The 19,740-nt window shown below is 32.3% G+C and overlaps 1 protein-coding gene across 1 annotated transcript; it reads right to left on the bottom strand.

Annotated features, from left to right (window-relative positions):
• Positions 1-4,359: 4,359 nt before the first annotated feature.
• Positions 4,360-17,497, bottom strand: LOC118192940 (astacin-like metalloprotease toxin 5). The gene is made up of 6 exons (XM_035363954.2): positions 17,343-17,497; positions 12,467-12,540; positions 10,602-10,689; positions 7,418-7,526; positions 5,935-6,110; positions 4,360-4,657 (listed from the first exon to the last, which is right to left on the bottom strand). Exons 1-6 carry the CDS (start codon positions 17,407-17,409, stop codon positions 4,428-4,430), a joined length of 744 nt encoding a protein of 247 aa, XP_035219845.2. The 5' UTR covers positions 17,410-17,497; the 3' UTR covers positions 4,360-4,427.
• Positions 17,498-19,740: the final 2,243 nt, after the last annotated feature.

The raw sequence follows: 19,740 nt of genomic DNA, 5'->3' as shown, positions 1-19,740 counted from the left end.
GCACTTATTAACTTTCTTACTTGAGTAACTCTATCAGTCGACATAATGTTTCATATATGTCATTTAATTTATAAATTATTACAACTTTTTCTCTTATCAGTTAATAATAATAATTAATAAATTATAAATTAATAATAGTTTTCTAACAATGTCATTTATCTAATATTTTTCAACATATTTCAAGTAATAATATTTAAAAATTTAATTAGATTTAAAATAGTTATCTTTTTTGGATGAACGTAGATAAAATGCGAAATCGCTTTGAGTATCAAATTACATCCATATTGATTTTTATAAATTTATACTTATTTAGCCATATAAAGAGTAGTAATACTTCACCTTCTAATTCCATTTTTTACATAATGCTTATACACGTAATGTGCTTTCAAAATTCATTGGAAAATATTTATCATAAATTATATATTTTAGTGACGTTATCGAAATAGCTGTAATAATATTGTGTCTGGTCTGTTTAAGTGTTAATACCTCCTTCATAATAACATTTCTCTTTGTAAACATTGCCTTTTTTCCAAATTTTAGCAATTTTAATTCTATGAAATGCATTTAAAATAAATTATTCCTTTTGAGATGATGATGAACACATTCAACATTTGCAATAGAATCCATTTAAGCTTAACTGGGTATCCGTACGGTATCCACGGTTTTCAACAATTGCTGATATTTCTCAATTTCTATATAATCTCTTATACATCGGTTTACCCACTTAGGTAAATATTGGAGACCTTTACCTAACGGCTTGATATTAGTTGTTTTTCATATTTTATGGAATAATTCACTTGTTTCAGTTATTTTATAAGAGAAAGAGATCTGATGAATATAAAACGGATAATAAGTTTCAGATAATACTATTTTATCAAACGAAGAATTGGTTAAGAGGGCATAACTAGTGAGTTTTCTACAGCACCGATGGTTGGTTTTACAAAAAAGAAAAAGGAAAAGAAAAGAGAAGGGGGGAAAAAACACTGGCTCGGCCCAATAAGTTACCTCTCTGTTGGTGAATATATGAACTACAGCAACTCCTTGAGATAAGTCATGGCTTAGTCAGTGGTATGAGAAAAACTTCTTAGTAATATATAACAAAATGTTCTAATAAAGATAGATTTGTTAAAGAAAGGAAAGCTCTTCAGTGATTTAAAATTTGTCATTTAATGAAAGAGAAAGTAAATGTAAGGATTTCCGATATGTCCGTTACTGTCTGAAATATGTAAAAAAGCATTGCAATAGTTGCATACTAATCAACACATCAATATATTTTTTCATCATACATACTAATCACATTGCATGATTAAGCATCGGATGTGACCATTTCCTTCCTCGCTTTGTTACTGTCTACCGTATAAAATGATTAGCAGCCAGTTATATTTTCAATATCGAGTGAATCATCAAGTGAGTTATGTAGTTCTATTCCTTTACAACTATGACATTCAAACCATTTTAGATGTAAAGTTTCGTTTTAAATTAGTTTTTGATATTATAGATTGTTAAAAGTGAAATTTTGTTTATATAACAATTGGAAAAATGTTTAAGCAGTGATTTTTCATGCAGAAATGAAATTACCCTGGCTAATAGTTCAAATTTGGTATCTACATCACTTTAAAGAAACCCGCAGGTACCATCTGAGTGCTGAGAAAAAGGTGTTACTCTGCTAACAGGTACTATAACCAGTAGAAAGAAAATCCCACATAGTGGTTCTCACCAGAAAAAAGAAGCATTTCAGTGAATCTTATATAAAGCATGGCTTTTTAAAGTTTTGTAAGTAATATTATGAGTGCAAAACCTCATCTGTCATCAGATTAGACAGTAAATGAAAAGGCGGTAGAAACATCCTACAGACTAAATGATCATGTCACTAAAATTAATACAAACCGCACAATTTTTGAAAGCTTCTTATAATTAACGATACTATGTTCAGTGTACGTGAGAGAATTATATTCGAATAATTTATAACATTTCCTTCTTAAGCGAGAGATTTCGGGTAATCAAGGCTACGACTAATGGCAAAGAATCGATAGTAACTGAAAAATTTAAAAGCTAGTAAAGTCAAGCTGTTTAAAGAAATGTATCGATCCTTTCGAACTTGCTTTCGGTTACAAGGTATGGTTATAATTTGTAGGAAAATTCCTTATTGTGCAATCCAGGCGCAGATATATCGGTATCCTTTAGTTATCAGGATCGGAATGAGAAATGTATGTATTGTGTGCACGTATGCATATTATATTATATATATATATATATATATCAAGTAAAAGTCGGAACGAAAATTAAATATATACACTGGTGTGCAAAAATTAAGGACGAGACGGTTTTTTCAATATAACTTTGTACAAAAGCTTTCCAAATCAACATATTTAATACCGTAAGATCCCCAATACGTAAGGACATGAGTAATGTAAGCAACACTTACTAAAAGAGAAATCAGAGGTATAAAAAGAAGCTTTATTGAAAAAGTAGCATGGAGCGCAATGCGACTGAAGGCCGAAACATCCCTGTGATGGGTGTCCAGCAAGAAACATCCGGTCTTTAATAGGGGATATGATCTCCCCTGACTGCTAGGCAGGTTTCACAGCGTCTGCCCATGCTGAGAATGAGGGTGTCAATGAGTCGTTGAGGCATTGCTGCCCATTCGTCTTGCAGCGCCAATCGAAGCTCCGGAATCGTGACTGGTGGTAAGGTACGAGCTGCCAAGCGTCTGCCTAAGAAAATCCCATACATGCTCGATGGAATTGAGATCCGGAGATCGTGCCGGCCAATCCATACACGTTCAATATCCTCACTCTCTAAGAGCTGTTCGGCAGCTACTGTGCGATGACATGGTGCATTGTCGTCCATGAAAAGGAACTGCGGACCCATAGCACCTCTAAAAAGAATCTCGTTACATATTACATTACACATATGGAAGAAGAATCTCGTTACAATAACGGGTCCCGTTGACTGAACCTGCGTCGAAGATGTGAGGGTCTGTACGACTACCAAGCATGATGCCTCCCCAAACGAGAACACCGCCACCTCCATACCTGTCCCTTTCAATGATGTTCGAGGGATGACTGCGGCTTCCCCGCTCTCTCCAGATGAGTATACGATGAGAATCGCTACTCAGACTGAATCTGCTCTCATCTGTAAAGAGTACTCGTCCCCATTCATTGTCTCTCCAATTCCGGTGTTCCCGGCACCACAGAGAACGCCTTCTCCGATGGGTAGGCGTTAGAGGCACACACCGTACAGGGCGTCGTGCAAACAGACCACCACCGTGCAGTCTTCTGGCCACGGTAAAACGCGATATCGGTCGTCCAGTCGCCTGTGTCGTGTGTCTAGCGATTTCTCCCGCTGTCTGCCGCCTGTTTCTTCTGGCCTGTAAGGCAATATACCGGTCATCTGCGGGTGTGGTTCCTCGTGGACGACCACTACTATACCTCCGGATAGCTGTTCCTGTAGTTTGAAATTGTCTCCAAAGTCGTGAAACGATGCTGTGAGCAATTCCGAACTCTGCAGCCACACTTGTCACACTGCGGCCTTCCTCCAACTTCCCAATGATTCAACCTCGGGTAAAAGCATCCAGATGTCGTCTAACAGATTGATTATTCGCCATTTCTCGCTGAGGCAGCAACTCGGTGTGATTTTAACTGCTATACGGCGTGCAATCTCTTTGCCAGAAATACTGATCTTACACCGACAACATGCTTTATACTACTCAGACACTCCCCCATTACGTCTACCTGCATATCAGCGCATGTGCTACCGTACATCACCTTACTTAATCTCCTGATTTGTCTTTCTGTTCGCTCTGCCTCTTCGTTCAGCTGATATGCTAATTTTTCGACTTTCCTTAATTTTTGCACACCAGTGTATATGTATATATCTGTGTGTGTGTATATACACACATGTACATACGTACGTACGTATATACATGCACACATCAACACATAAATACATACTTAAATACACACATAAAGTTATTCGCAATACTACCTAAATTCTTATTTCAAATTACTTAAAAAAAGCTACGATTGAATACAATTTTATTTTTTGAGATTTACAATAGATATTTCAAAGTTTTTCCTTTATATCTTTCAGTATGATTTAAATTTCAAAAATCGTATAATGAAACGTATTATCTTGGAAATCGATATCAAACTACTATACTTATTACATCACCCATATTAGAAATTTTTTTTAGTTACAACATAAAGTTAAATTTAGGAAAACCTTTCTCTGTAGAAACACATACCAAGTTTTTTTTTTTTTTTTTTTTTTTTAATTGAGCACTTAACATCACGTATATTATACATCACGTATATTATAATGCTTACGTAATTACCTGCAATTAAGTACAACACAAAATTAAGGCAATTGAAAAGTAAATTTTATTAAATACATAACTTTACTTTTTGCACTTATACATTAACCATTTAAACTTTACACTTATATAATGTATTTATTCTCTTTATATCACTTTTGCTGAGTCTGTACTTAGCAATGACTTCCTGCAGAAATCTACCGTCCTTCCCAACCATCGTCTTGAGCTTTTTCCGATCTTTTGAAAACGTGTAGGAACCATATAACATGATAGAATCGTAATCAAAAGGAGTCAAAAGTTGATTCTGGTTAGGTTTGAGCTTGAAAAATTGGTCTTCCATACCTGGAAAGCAATATGGTAAATGAGAATGATACCTTTTATACTAATAAAAACTTTAATTTATTGCCCCGAAATTAATTTATATTCTTTCAATTCGGGAATTCTTTCAACACATAAGTGAAATGAAAAGAACTTTTAAAATATTAATGAAAGATATTACTGAAACACTTGTGGAAATGCACAATAAATTAAATGGAAGAAATTTTGAAAAATGTTGTAATGTTTTAATCTTTGTAACAGCATATCTAGAGAATTAAATTGAATTTTATTTTAATATAAAGCTATAAATTTAAGAATGGATTTTCTACTCAGAAAATATCTAAATGTAAATTCTTAAAATTTTTAATACAAGGTAATTTAAAAGGAATGCAAATACTTTTCTTATTTGGTTATGTATGTGTAAAAGTTATGTATGATACAGGAACCCCTGAAGTGTCTAAGAACAATATAAATAAGTTTTACTGGCATAATATAGTTTTACAAATTTTGGATGTTTGAACGTCCCCTTGTTTGCTAATATCCAGAGATAATTGATCCCTTGCTCTTTGTGTTGCAACATGTCCACATATACATTTCAATAAGCTGTAGTCATTTTTAGGTAAAGATTTAAAGAGCTTCTTTTATATAGCACCATAAGAAACAAATTGACTATCAATTACTCTTGGTAGCTAGACCATTATTGGCAATAGTACAGCATCTTCAGAGGTTAGATAGATGTTCATTCAATCGCTGTGATTCTTCATTCAGTATGACTCCAGAATTCAACATGATAATTTAATGTAATGCCCACCCTCGCCTGAAATTTTACACATTTTCTGTCTCTGAGCAATTTGTTGCTGTTTTACTATATATCAGGGTTTCTTAAACGGTGGGTCGAGACCCCCGGGGAGTTCACATTGTTCTATGTCTTAAAATTAGAAATTAAAGTTAATGACCTGAACTTCAATAGTATATTACAGTACAAGTGAAAAAATTGACAGTTTCACTCACGTGTGTGTCGGACTTGCGCAATACTTATGGGATCCCACAAAATTTTTGTAAATACTATGGGGTCCTGCGGGTCGCGAAAAAATCTCAGTGATAAAAAGGGGTCGCGACTGGAGAAAGTTTAAGAAACCCTGTTATATAGCCACAGCAGTTTCCATCATAAGAAAAGCAAAACAATTTCATTCTTTTTAAATTACCTTTTTATAGTTTGCAAATATTAATAGCTTAACAAACATGCAATAAAAAGATTCTTATATATCAGATTTAGTTTTATGAGGCAAAAAATGTCTCACCTTCTTTGACATTTTCCCAATATATAATGAGCCAATCATCTCTGTCTGATCTATTTTGTTCATGGTAGAATCCAATGGCATGTCCTAACTCATGTACAATAGTTCCCATCCATCCGCATCCTTGACCTAAAGATACGGGTTGCTGCCCACCTGTTTTACCGACATGAGAGTAGCACCTCAAAAACAAAGCCACCGTTATTCAGAATGCAAAGTGTAAAGTATAATTTTCATCACAATCAACATACTAAATTCACTGACAGTGCGTCACGGTTATAAGCAGTCAATCAGCTTATCAAAATCACTAACATATATTTAATAATTATTTAAGTGAAGCAATATACTTATAATAAAAATAATTAATAACAGAGAAATTAAATAACAGAGAATAATTTAATAATGCATTATTTACGTATTTGATTAACATCAATTCTATCTAGAGAAAAATAAGAATATTGAAATATAAAATAGTTTATGTTAGTTTGTTAAAATTTAGGCCGTTAAATTGACTGTTCTGCTCCTTATTTATTTTCCTACTCTCGAATTCTCCAAGAAGCACCAAGATCTGAAATTAAGAAATATCAGCTACTCAGTGATAATGTGACTGGAAGTTATGTCGACAACCGATCGTTAATTTCTCTTCTGTAGATAAACCAGCTCAAAATCAGTTCTGCAGCTGTATTTGCTGTTGTGTAGTTGAAGATGTAATTCTAAATTTGAGCCAGTTGTATCTAATTTTAAAATTGTACCTTTAAAATCTCTCTGAAAAATGTGTCATTACTTTTGCTTGAATTGCAAAGTTTTTTTCCTTTTACAACTATACAATAAAACTTGTTAATTAATTTACTAACGTATTAACTAATTTTAATTATTTACTAACATAACTAATTTAACATTAATTAAATTAATTTAACTTGCCTTTTTAAATTAATACTTAATTTTCTATCGCTTATAAAAATTTACTGCTATACTTTGAAAGACAGTTTCAATACTGTAATCTAGTAATGTAAAAGATAGCTTGTATACTTATAAGGCATATCTCCCGCCTTCGTAGGGTGCTTTCGTGGTGTAGTGGTCAGCACACTGGGACGGTATTCCAGAGGTCTGTGTTTCGATTCCCGGCGAAGGCGTTACCTATTTTTCATCATTCCTACTTCCAAAATAAATACCTAATGTCTCTATATACGTAAAGCGTTTTCAAAGATCATTCAAAATATTTTCTAATTACTGCAAGCTTCGAAAAGTAAAAATCAAGTTTTCGAAGAATAAATTAGGTTTAATTACTTTTTGTCACCAATTTATAGCTTTCTGTAATTTGATTTTATTGGAGTAATATTATTTTGATTATCATTTTATATAGTTTCAGAATACTGTTAAAAAATTTCTTAGTGTTTATATTTAGCCTTAAACATGACTTTACAGATACGCTTGCAATCGCATTTGTTGTGCTGTTTTGAATATGCTAAAGATTTAAGAATTTTCTTACCCTTGTCCAGGGAATAACCTGATATAATCTTTCTCAGTTGTTCTAGGAACGAATCGAATACAGGTGCCCCTTTTGTACTGATCGAAAGCTCCTTGCAACGTCAGCTTAACTAAAACAGAAACGATTTCAATAAGATTTTAGTATTGTAAAAAACTTGCAGTGTGTTATTAAAGTTGCCATTAGCATGATAAAAAGTTAGAAATTACGATGGGGAGTTTAATTCATGTTTTCAATAATTACCTCTTTAATAGAACACCTTACTTCTGATAACATTGTAATGTATTTAATTTTTCTATTCTGTTCTTTAATTTTGAACATACAGAACGGAAAAACTTTTCTCCGAGTTCTTAATCAATTGACTTGTTTATTAATATTCTACAGTTAAAATCAAACACTATGTATTTAAGAAATTTGACGTTTTATTACAAACTTGTGATGCCTTGTATTGTAATAGCCAGCAAAAATACTAGTAATTAAATTATTTTACTTAATTTCTAAAGAATTAATTAGTTCCTTCATTTTAAAGTTTTCACTTCTTTTAAAATCAATGTATTTTATAAGTGGTCAATTACAATTTTTTCTTTATAAATAACTTGACCGCAAATTAAACATGATTTTACAATTCCGCTTTATCACGTGATTTATGCCTCTTTCAACCTATGAAGACTTAATTAGTTTTCACTAAAAGTTGTTTAGAACAGTTAAAATATTTTTATCTTCTTTACGAGGTCCTTGACTTTCGAAAAGAAAATCCAGCGTTTCGAGTAACTAAATGTGTGACGCTGAGCGTTTAAAACGAAGGGGGAAAATAATTTGATCTATGCTTCATCTAATGCAGATGTGGAATCCCTTGCCACTTGTTAAAAGCTGCTGATTGGCTTTAGAAAAGGGTTTTCTGTTGCTTATTTTTCTTACAAATTATTTCACGCATTGGTCGCTACTACCGTTAGTTAACCAGCTAGGAACAGAAACTGTTGATTGGATATTAAATTAAAATTTATCTGAATGGAGTTTTCTGAAAATTAACTGTGGGGGTGTCTGTACTTTCAGTACCGATTCATGTACATTTATTGCTGGTTCTCAGACGCATTCTATTTATCGTAAGTATATTTATAACATAAATAATTTATTAATAAATACATTTTACGGTCACTATAAATATTGTTTTCTTATGTAAGCTAACTTATAAGGTATTTCTCCCGCCTTCTTAGCATGCCTTCGTAGTGTAGCGGTCTGCACGCTGGGCGCGAACTCCAGAGGTCCGTGATTCGATTCCCGACGAAGGCGTGACTCATTTTTCAAGACTTCTACTTCCAAAAAATCCTAATGTCTCTACAAACTAAACTCTTGAATAAGAACTTCCTGTAGAAATTTAAGTTAAACTATGTTCAGAAACGTTTAATATGACAGCAGAAGTTTAATCAACTTTTAAGAATCTAAGCTTTATTATTAAAAAAAGAAAATAATATTTTATCATACTCTCACGTTTCATTAAATTTAATTACTGATTTTAATATCAATTTTCATCTATGAACTAAAGCATTTGAAATTAGGCAGTAATTTTAGATTAATAAAATATAACTTTAGTTTGCAATTTTAATTACATTTTTCTTTAAGTTTAATTTTATGCTTTATGCAATTTGAGAAACTATCTTATGAGGATTTCTAAACTTCAGTCGGCATTTTACACATACTTCTATAATTACATCATCTTATGTTTGAAACCGAAAGAAATTCAGAATTTGGCCTAACTTCTTTATCAATTAATCTAATAACACATGTATCTTCTCGGTTCCATGTATTATTAGAATGACTCTTTTTCTACACAAGCATGTGCTTGTGTAGTTATATAATTTGTTCCGGGTAGTAAGTAACGGAAGTGAATATGCTATCATTGAATTCCTTATAAAAGAAGTGTACAATCCTTCCCATATTGCGCAGAAAGCTTCAAGATGTTTACAGATATAACACTATTAACAAGAGCCATATGTATAGATAGATCAAGAAGTTTAAAGGTAAAATCAGTAGCGAAGATAAACTACTATGCAGGAAGAAATTATGAACTTAATTCAAGGATACTAATTTTCAGTTTTGGATGACCGAATTGGGGAGAACAGTCCCTGAGCTTTCTACACAATTGGTATTTGCTCAAAATGCAACAGAAGACTCTGCTTACCATAAAATATGTATTAATTAGGTATCTGAGCAACTCATAACCAACATGCAGGAGAAAAAGCAGTCATTTGCTGATTTAAATTGGAAGCACTTTTTTCCCTAATTTGGGATTGAAGATGACACATACTGCACCTTTATGATCCAGATACAAAGAATATATCATCTAACAACCTCTTTTTAAGGCCAAAAATTTATGTAGCAGCCAACAACCAGTACAGAAAATCATTCTGATTTCTGATTAAACGAAGGTCAGCCTACGAAGACAAAATAGATAAAGCTGCAAAGAAGTGAATGCACATCTGAAGTTTCGCCGAAAGAAATTTCAGAGCTTGGTTAAGTGATGTCCCAAATGCCTTTCTTGTAATGAAGATTGTATTAAAGCTTGAAATTGTACATTTGAAAAAGAAGAGTTGTTGTAAAATGTAAAACTCGGACAATCTGTATCACTTAATAAAAATAGTCAGCCGATTTTTATATTACTTTCGGTTGGATTGTCATACAAACGGCATGAATAATTTGAAACGCATTAAAGGACAACACCAAAGTTATTCTAATTTATTCCTGAATTACATTTCATTTTTGCTAATTTTATCTTTAGAGTTAAACATATTTCAGAAAATATGACTATGAAATCACCCAACTTTGATATAAAAGTTGATTTATGACATTTTTTTATTAAGAATATTTTAGAAGAATTAAGTTCAAATGGTCTTTCTTATAAGTGATGCTTAAATTGTGTTAGACCGAAATAGTTTTCATAGAAAAAGGCCTACCATTAAATAAAATACGTGTAAAAAGTTCCTTATGTGAATATAATTTAGCGTACATGGCTAAAATTATTTGACTGCTTTTCTGGAAGTAATTTTTCGAACAGTAAAGGACTTCAGCTCACAAATCCAATAACACTAGTGCATTCAGAACCCTTTTGGGCCCGCATCTGGATTATCATCCAAAAAGCTTTAAAAATGTAGAAAGTGTGAATTAAAATCATTTAGAAATTTTCACTCACATACTGTTGCCTTTAATCCAGGATCTTCTACATAGGGTACAACACCTCCAGGCCATATCTGTCGGCTGTCAACAATAGCATTGCGATCCTGAAAACAGAAGTATTAACCCAACGTGTTTATTTTGAAATGCATATGAAACAATTTTAATTTATTTTAAAATGAATATTTTTCAAGCGCTCTTGACTTAAACTCTTTTTATAATTTCTATGCTTTTGTGTTAACCTAGAATGATGATGATAATAATAACAATAATAATAACAATATTGTCAAATAAAATAAGATTGGAGTCACACACCCCAATACTGCCATTTTATATAAATATTAATGCTGCGTTGCTGCTAATCATTCGAGCAATGATTTCGTTTCTTTTCATCGTTTGCTATGATTTCGTTTCTTTTTTCTTTATATTATGTCATTTGAGCAGGATAAGGATGAAGCAAATGAGGCACTTACCAAATATGAACAGATCGGAGGGGTGTCTAATTAGCTACGAAAAATAAGGAAACTTATTTGAAAAGCTAGAAACTATAAGCAATGTTTTTAACAAGGCTCTTAATGTATAACTGGACTTTATAACTGAAAAATTTCGCCTATCTCACTTTATTTTCTAGACAAGGTTTCTAGATTCAACAAGATTGAAATCAATAATAAAACAAATTCCAAATTTCAAATTTGGGCTTCCACATGCCTATATTCGCAGTAGGATTACGTCATTCCAAATTGAATGGCTCTAGGTACCGTTGTTTTATCACAATGCGAAAAACATACATACATTTATGCAGATTCTTCATTATTTAATTTCTTCAAATATAATACAGGGCAATAATATTTGGTGGCAACAGTTTGAAAAATGAAACGGACATTTAGAATGGACGGAGAATCGCAAAACTAAAACAATAGTCCCTCAGGGACAAAGCCCCTTTGGACTAATAAAGATTATAATCATATGTGATTTAAAACTGAAGATTTATGACTGAGGGAAAATGAAAAATGTCAGTATCTTAAGTTTATGTGCAGTTTGTAGGCGAATTAAAAGGCAATAATGCTGCTAATACTCTAGAGCTAGAATATTGTATGCGGAATTAAACATAGAAAGTCTGGAAACTGAGAATATCCCATCGCACAAAACGAATGAGATTTTTTAAATAAGAAATTACACAGCTTTCAGTGACATAAAAAATAAATTTGATGAGAAAATGTGCAAATTTTACGTGAAAAAAATTCTAAAGTGAGAAATGGCAAAATTATCATTCAAAGTTATTAGCTGAAATGGTAACTATTACTATTTATTTGAAATGCTGCGACCCTTAGATTCTTAGCAATGAAAGATAACTACATTTCATCCTACGAGTAATAGGTGATCGTATTTTAAATCAAAATTAACATTTGTAACAAGCGTAATAGATTATATGACAACTACATCAGAAATATGCTTGGAATCGCAGATGTAAAGCAATATTCTTAGATTTTTTTTTTAAATTCTCGATACGAATTATACGAATCACAACAGAAATATATTCATCAAAATTTAATAAATAAGGAATTATTGGGAATTTTAAAATGCATGAAAATTATGACAGCATATGTTATGCATATTATGATATTTTTTCATGATAAAAATATTCCCTTTCATTTATTATTTTTTCAATTTCTTTCTTTTGAAGCTAGTATAAGGTCACTTAGACTGCAGAGCGTTACAACAAACAACGCATATGCTGATAAATTAATTATTTAATCAATTTTCGGTTTAATTTACAGCTGAAAATTTCAGCTTTTTATTATGGATCCTATTACTTATATTATGTGAGGACAAAAAAATTTCAAACAATTTCTTTCAAAATTTTGTAGCCTCAGATTTACTTACCTCAGCATCATCTACGCCTAATATATCACCTCCAAATAAGTCTGGGTTCTCGATAGGTATATCACCCAAATTTACTGAAATGAGATAAAAAGAAAATAAGTTACAAATTTTTGAAGTTTTTCGTTTGTAAATAAACGAAAATTTATTAAAAGAAATGAAGAAAATTTTAAATGATTTAAAATAAACTCACGGAACAAACAATTAGTAACCCCTAGAGAAATCCTCTTAGCACCGAGTGACTACATCTCTAGCCCTGATAATTGCTTGCATTCGATCAGAGAGGCTACAAGATTCTGCATTTTTGTAGATCCAACCTTTTGTAGTCGCTGATGACTTAATCATTGTAATCTGAATCATGGTAAAATCGCATTGTAGGGCTGCTGACTGTGGCGTTTCACTTTCTGTTCCAAAATGCCCCGAAAATTTCCAGTAAGTCTAAGATCCGGAGACTTAGCGGGAAAGCGCATTCGCTGGAGTACTTACTATATTTTCAGCGTGCCAATCACGTATGCGTGCAGCGATATGAACTATACTGTTGTGGTCTTGAAATATGAGAGTGTCGACAGCTTACACTTCACAAAGATGTTGACTAAAGAGCGACAGGTGATCTTCGAGAATGCTCTAATAAACATGCTAATCCATGCGAACGCTCACTTCGACAAGTGGGCTTACGTCATAATATGAAATACACAACCGCAACCGAAACAATACAGTTCTATCGCCGGCCTAACTACAACCTTACACACATTTACGATTAAACGCTGCATTGGGCCGTCGGTTTATTCGACTCCGTACATCATTTGAAAAAGATAAAATCTTGATCTGTCGGGCCACATTACGTGTCTTCCGTTATCTACTGTCTCTCTCTACTAGCGAGAAATGTGATTAAGAGTTCTATATTCTTCTTAGGGCTGCAGAATGAGCTGCTCAGCATATATATGTGGGGAAAGGACTCATCCTAACCACTAGATCATCAAAGGCCTATTAAACAGAAAACTATCACTTAAAACTGACTGATATATATCAGTGCCCGCAAATAGCATCAAAACCCAAACCCCTAAGAAGAAATAAAGAACTCTTAATCACATTCCTCTCTAGTACAGGAGAAGAATTATTATTGAATTAACAAGCTACGCAAATAATGAACGCACTCAAATTTCCAAAAACTTAAATTAGATTTGATAAAACGACTTATTTGACAAAAATACTGAAAAACAAAACCGACGAAAGTATACAAAGAGGATCATACAACAATTATTTGCATCATCCCCCTAAAAAAAGAGATTAAAAATATTCTGAAAAATAATTTACATGCAAAATGTTTTCTTCATATATTTGATAAGTATTCTCTGCACGTATTCTCTGCACAAAATGCTCTCAGAATATACGGTATGAACTCTTTGCATGTAACTGTACAAAATGCTCTCTGCATACATGTATAGAATCATATTATTATATATGTATGTAAAAACACTGTTATGGATTTGCCATTATGTATTATAAGTACGAACAGCACCGACTGTCACAATTATATTTTAACTATATGTAAAATTGTAAATGTGTCAAAATTCTTCAAATATAATATTCAAATAAAGACTGATAGTGCAGTTGGACAATACCCACATTGCAATGATTAACCAATGAGTGTCCGTTGCACTTCAACCTGAACCTGTCTCAACTCGGTGATGTTTGGTCCATTGCGTCTTTGTCTATGCGTAAGGGCATGTTGCGATATAGACTCCACATACTCAATGTATGCAAATCCTGTCACAATGTCCATTTAGAAACATGTTGGGATGGATTTTATTTCTCTGACTATAGCAATTCTTGTCGTATTTGAAAGCGATCTGTATCCAAAAGCCCTGCAATTAGTTCAGGCTTGCTTCCTCAGGCTTAGAATTCTTTTCCGACCACACATCTATTGTCATGTTTCATGGTCACTCCTTCTAGACATGTTGGATAGTTTGCTTCCAAACACTAACAAATTTGACAACATGATTCACTTTGGTGGCCCTTTTTGCCATTCTGTCACATTCTTGCATTTTCCCCATGTTCTAACGAAAAGCAATCGCATAAAACAACGCTTCTTCATTAGCGCTACGTTGTACTGTAATTTCAGAAAACTTCCTGCTCTGATGAGACCACGTGATACGCCTACTGCGCCATCTGTAGCAGTTCAAAGAAACATATTGCGTGCTTCTTCACGAGAGATCCTATTTTTTATTTTTGAACGAAATCTAACCTTTATATAAAAATTTATTTCAACCTTAGTTGCATTATTCTCTGGAAAGAATCAGTAAAAATTCAAGTGGAAACTTTATCGTTCATTTGGGATTACTTTATTCAAAAGGCAATACGTTTTCATGGAAGTCTGACATATCCACAAATTTCTTACGTAAAGATATACAACACTTCTTAGCACTTCATTAGAGCATATAATTATATCATTGCAGACAGTTTTACTCTAAACAGAATGTTTGGAAATAGCCGATGTTACTTTCTTCAGAGCTACTTACAACGTCGGAGGATTTTTACAAAGTTTCCCGCTTTAAGAATCTTTCATATGGAAGTTTACGTCTAGGATCAACATTGAAATAAATATTAATATGTTCACGCCAGCTTATGTATGACTCATTAGGTTAGGTTATTATGGCAAAGGAAGTGAGCACCATCTTTTAAAACGAGGGATGCTTTCCAGTAGGGCAGTTTAGAATTTGCATGTAGCAGTGTGAATTATCTTATGTTCTGAATTCTTATTATTTCTTTCTCATAATTCTCGATTAAGTATTTGCATTGTTTTTATAAGAGCCATTCATTTATTATAATTGTAGTGATTTCGTGGAATAGTACATAATACTCTGTAATGCAAATCATGAAGTGTTTGCATAATTTTACAAGATACCGTTTGGTTTCAAATGACTTTCATCACTTATTTAGTTACTAGTTGTTAATACTACTAGGCAACTATTTTTAATAGAAATAGAGAATACTTACAGACGTTTTATCTTAGACTGTATGCCATGTTACATTATTAATATACTACAGACATTTTGAGAATATGACTGCAAAGCTTATTTTGATTTTTTATTATATCATATATATATATATATATATGTGTGTGTGTGTGTGTGTGTGTAGGATTAAATACAAAGTAAAACGCAGTTCAAAATCTAATCTAGTTGTGCTCTAAAACAGCAGTAAGAAGATTTAGCCTATAGGGGTTGGACTGAGAAAGACACAGAATACTTTTATGAACTTTCTGAGACAGGTTACTTTTTACTTGTTTCGTTGCACCAACTCCCGATGTTGCTGCAGCGAAAGACGTAAATTTCTCATTTCATTTTTAGTTGTGGCATGTTTTCCCTCCTTTCTCTTGCAGTTTGTCGCTGTGCCTCTGGGTTTTTATTTCTTTTTCTTTCTTTCATATGTTTATTCCGAAGCGAATATAGGATCAATTTTAAACGCATTATTTTTTAATTTATTTTGCATTATTACCACAATTTCATGCTGCTTTCAGTGTGCAACTTGATCGGGTACTGAACGGTTTTATTTTTATTCATTATCTATCTATCTATCTAAATATATATATGTAATGATAGCATAAATTTCGAAGAAATGATGATGACTAACTTTTAGAATGATGAATTTGCAGATACTATTTTACAGAAATCCAATTGAGGAATAATTCCATTTATGCTAGTAGCACGTAATTCAATCCTATCCGCTAATTAATGTAATATTTTTTTAGCATTGATGTGAGAACTCTGAGACTTGGAAACGTCGAAATACTGATGGAGTAGCTACTTGATGCTTAGAGCGTCCATCCATTTTGAAGAAGAAGCAGTCAAGCCGAATCCTCAGTAGATCGAAGCAGTCGAGCAGAATATTAAATAAATTCCACATTTATTTAAATTCACATTTTGTGGCCACAATTCACTTGGCACTCCAATGGTACCCATTCACAGAACATTCACAATTTTGATACTATACCGGTAGAAGCTATCATAGCAACACATAAATGATTGCAGCAAAGCATCTTAGCAGGATGAAAGCTTAAGCGAAAAGAGCAAGAGTGTCGCAGCACTTCAAAGGTTTACAAATTTAGTTTACAAATTACTTTGATTAGGCAAGAGATATCTGCATTAAGGGTTACGTAAAATCGCATGTTTAATTTGAATGACGCAGTTAATATTTATGGCGTTATTTCTAAGACAGAGAGGGGAAGTAAAAATAATAATAAAGGGGCATAAAGAGTTTTTAAAATTAATAACTAGCGCTAATGCTTACGTTAATGTTCATATATATAATAATGAGTGTATTATCATTCTTTTATTTAATCGGTTACATCAGTTCTTATATTTTTCTAGCTTTAATAACAAAAGGTTTATATCTCAGGGTGAAAATATTTTTTCACTTTCAGTTTACGGTCACAATTTATATTTCCTCAAATAACTTAATTATTATCGTATGATTTTTTAATTAATTCCACACCATACTGTGCGGCTTTAATAATATATTTGCTTAATTTAAAATTTCCTTTTTAAGTGTATTGTGAAATAATATATGTTTATTTTATGCTTTTTTTTTTTTTTTTTTTTTTTTTTTTTTTTTTTTTTTTTTTGTATGTGTGTGTATCTCTTACATAGATTTTCCATGATTTGTACAATGCAGATTATGCGTACTTTATCAGATACCCAGAAATATACATTATACAGTTTCAGAAAATATGAAATATTTGAATCTGACAAATGTTCCAGGACAGATTTCTGAATTCCTTTTATTTCAGTGTAAAATTCAAAGATCAGTATAAAATTTCCTCAGCCTATGAAATTTAAAGATATAATTTATGCAGTTAAACATTTGTAAAAAGACTCACCTTGTGCTGCAGCAATATTGCCGCTAGACCACAATAGGGCACAAGAAAGCAATAAAACTGCTGTCATTGTTGATGCTAAAGGGTCACAGTAAATGTGAAGATGATATTTCTAATATCTTTTCAGAAGAAGCAGTGAAGAGATTCAACCATTAAATAATAATACGATAATCATATGCACATGTTTCTACTCCCATAGATGTGATTCTAGTTCAAACATCACCAGATGTTTATTTCCCAGGAATAGGATTTTCCCAGGAATATGTTTAAACTTACAATTCGACAGTTATGGTAATAACACTTTTCTATAAATGAAGCTTTTTTTTCTTTTGTCACTTATTTTACTATAAATTCACTGAGATATTAAAGTATTCTTGTATTTTCACTATAAATAAAATTTTCAAACTTAAGACTAATTTTCTTTCAATTTTATTTCAAAAATTTCAAATAATTATAATTGAATTTTAAAGTGCCGGCCAGAAATATTTATTTCCACACAAAACAAATATTTATTTCCAAAAGCTTAACTATTTCAGTTAAATGTGTTATCCGTCACAATATTTTCAAGTTCTGTTTCTTTTCCTTATTAGTATCATTTACTCTTTTAAGGAAAAACAGTAGACTTACTTTTAACTTCCTTGTGTGAAGGAAGTACTGTAATCTCAAAAACTTTCGGGAAAAGAAAATGTCCATTTTGACCGCTCTCGATTCCATTTAAACGATGCTTTTACTTCGATACGTACGGACAGAATAAAGGACTATTTTTCGCGAAACGGATTGTCAAATGAATTTAAAATGGACTCAGAAGAGATTTTTTTTCGTGACGTCTGCTCGCACTTGTGTATATCTGTACGTACGTGTGTATGTATCTCTCATAACTCAAAAACGTATAGCTGCAGAACACTGAAATTTTGTACATGAGATAACATGTAGATGTGCACTCCACTTTTTGGTTGCAATCGGCCTCACCAAAAATATATAAATATATGTATATATATGTAATATTTTTAGAACAAAGAAGAGGAACGAGCTTTCAGTCGTTGTGGCTTACAGATGAAGATAAACATGAACTTGAAGAATTTCCAGTCTTTATTTCCACTCATATAAAATCATCTCTGTAGATATTTATCCAATCATAATTAAATCCGATACAGTTTTATGATTCAATCATAATGAAATATGATAAATTGCTATGTACATTGGTTTTTAACAAGGAATGACGCAGGCAATTTAAAGGAGCGAAGCGAAGAGATATTAAAAATGTAGAAGCTAGCAGAATAATGACGTAATAAGCTCGCCAAGGTATTTATTTATACTAAATCTGAGGTATAAGTAGAGCTAGTCTGTGATTGGTTAATATTAGTTTTAGTTGCCATTTTCCAGTAGCGTTACATAACATAGAAAAATCTCGAATTTGAGAGAACAGGTGAATTTAGTGGGAGAGCACCAAATCTAAAATGTTAATTTTGAGATCACCAATTATTTTTAAAGCAGCTGTCGTAATTTGTTATATCTTACACACACATATATATACCCACTCTGTTACGGGGCTCGGGGAGCTAAGTTTTTTATTCTTATATGTTAGTAAATTGTGCATTTTGTGCATAAAAGTGGTTGAATTATATTTTTGCTATGTTTCGGTTAAGGTATTTATGCCTTCAGTTAATCTGCGTGCAACAGTTGTTGGAATTATAAGAGTTGTTTAAGTTCCACTAAGCCTACCGACGCCGTCATTTGTTCACGCGTGAAACTTAGTAGTATAGTGGATTAAGTCAGTTTCTGCACCAATTTCAGTGTCTTTTGCCGAGTGGTGCCAAAAGTTTTGTGCACCAAAAAATCTGCCTTTTGCTTAATTTTAGTTAACTTCAACTCTAATTTTAATTGTAAAAATCGTTTTTTAACGGTTTTTAACCCTGTTTGGTGTTTTATGTTTTTCTGTATTTTACAATTTGTATGTGTTTTTACGTATTTTTTCCCTGCCGCGAAGTGAGAACTGAATTGATTGAATGAGAAATACATCTCTATATAATTTCGGGAAAATCAGTTTACATGAAATGCAACAAAAATTGCGCATAGTTTAATAAACTGTACAAGGTAGGCATGTGATGTCTACTTAATTTTTTAAGGAAAATCTTACAGTTGTTCATCTTTATGCATAAAACTTGAAACATTTTGTTCATATCATCGCGGTAAGTTTTGTTTCCATACTCCTTAGAAAACGTATATTACCTTGTTCTTCAAAAATTGCAAAAAAGCAAGTAACAGCATTAGAAGTTATAAGTTAACAATGAATTCAATTAATTAAATGTTTAATTTCCTTATATTGCGAAACTCAAATCTGTATATAAACCAGCTGTTATGTCGCGAATTTCAATTATTAATATGTGTTTCAAGTCATTAT

Source organism: Stegodyphus dumicola, chromosome 8, assembly GCF_044657685.1.
Source record: "Stegodyphus dumicola isolate Sdum_Otavi_A_Nest chromosome 8, ASM4465768v1".
In the NCBI taxonomy this organism is placed as follows: domain Eukaryota; kingdom Metazoa; phylum Arthropoda; class Arachnida; order Araneae; family Eresidae; genus Stegodyphus; species Stegodyphus dumicola.
This window is presented reverse-complemented; position numbering and strand designations above follow the sequence as displayed.

What these genes read in the sequence shown, in the direction of transcription:
- LOC118192940 (XM_035363954.2), bottom strand. Translation starts at nt 17,409, where the DNA reads ATGACAGCAGTTTTATTGCTTTCTTGTGCCCTATTGTGGTCTAGCGGC. An exon ending in TAGGCGTAGATGATGCTGAG is followed by an intron (nt 10,690 to 12,466) that starts GTAAGTAAATCT and finishes TTCTGTTTTCAG; the next exon opens with GATCGCAATGCTATTGTTGA. An exon ending in AGGTTATTCCCTGGACAAGG is followed by an intron (nt 6,111 to 7,417) that starts GTAAGAAAATTC and finishes TTTGTTTTTGAG; the next exon opens with GTGCTACTCTCATGTCGGTA.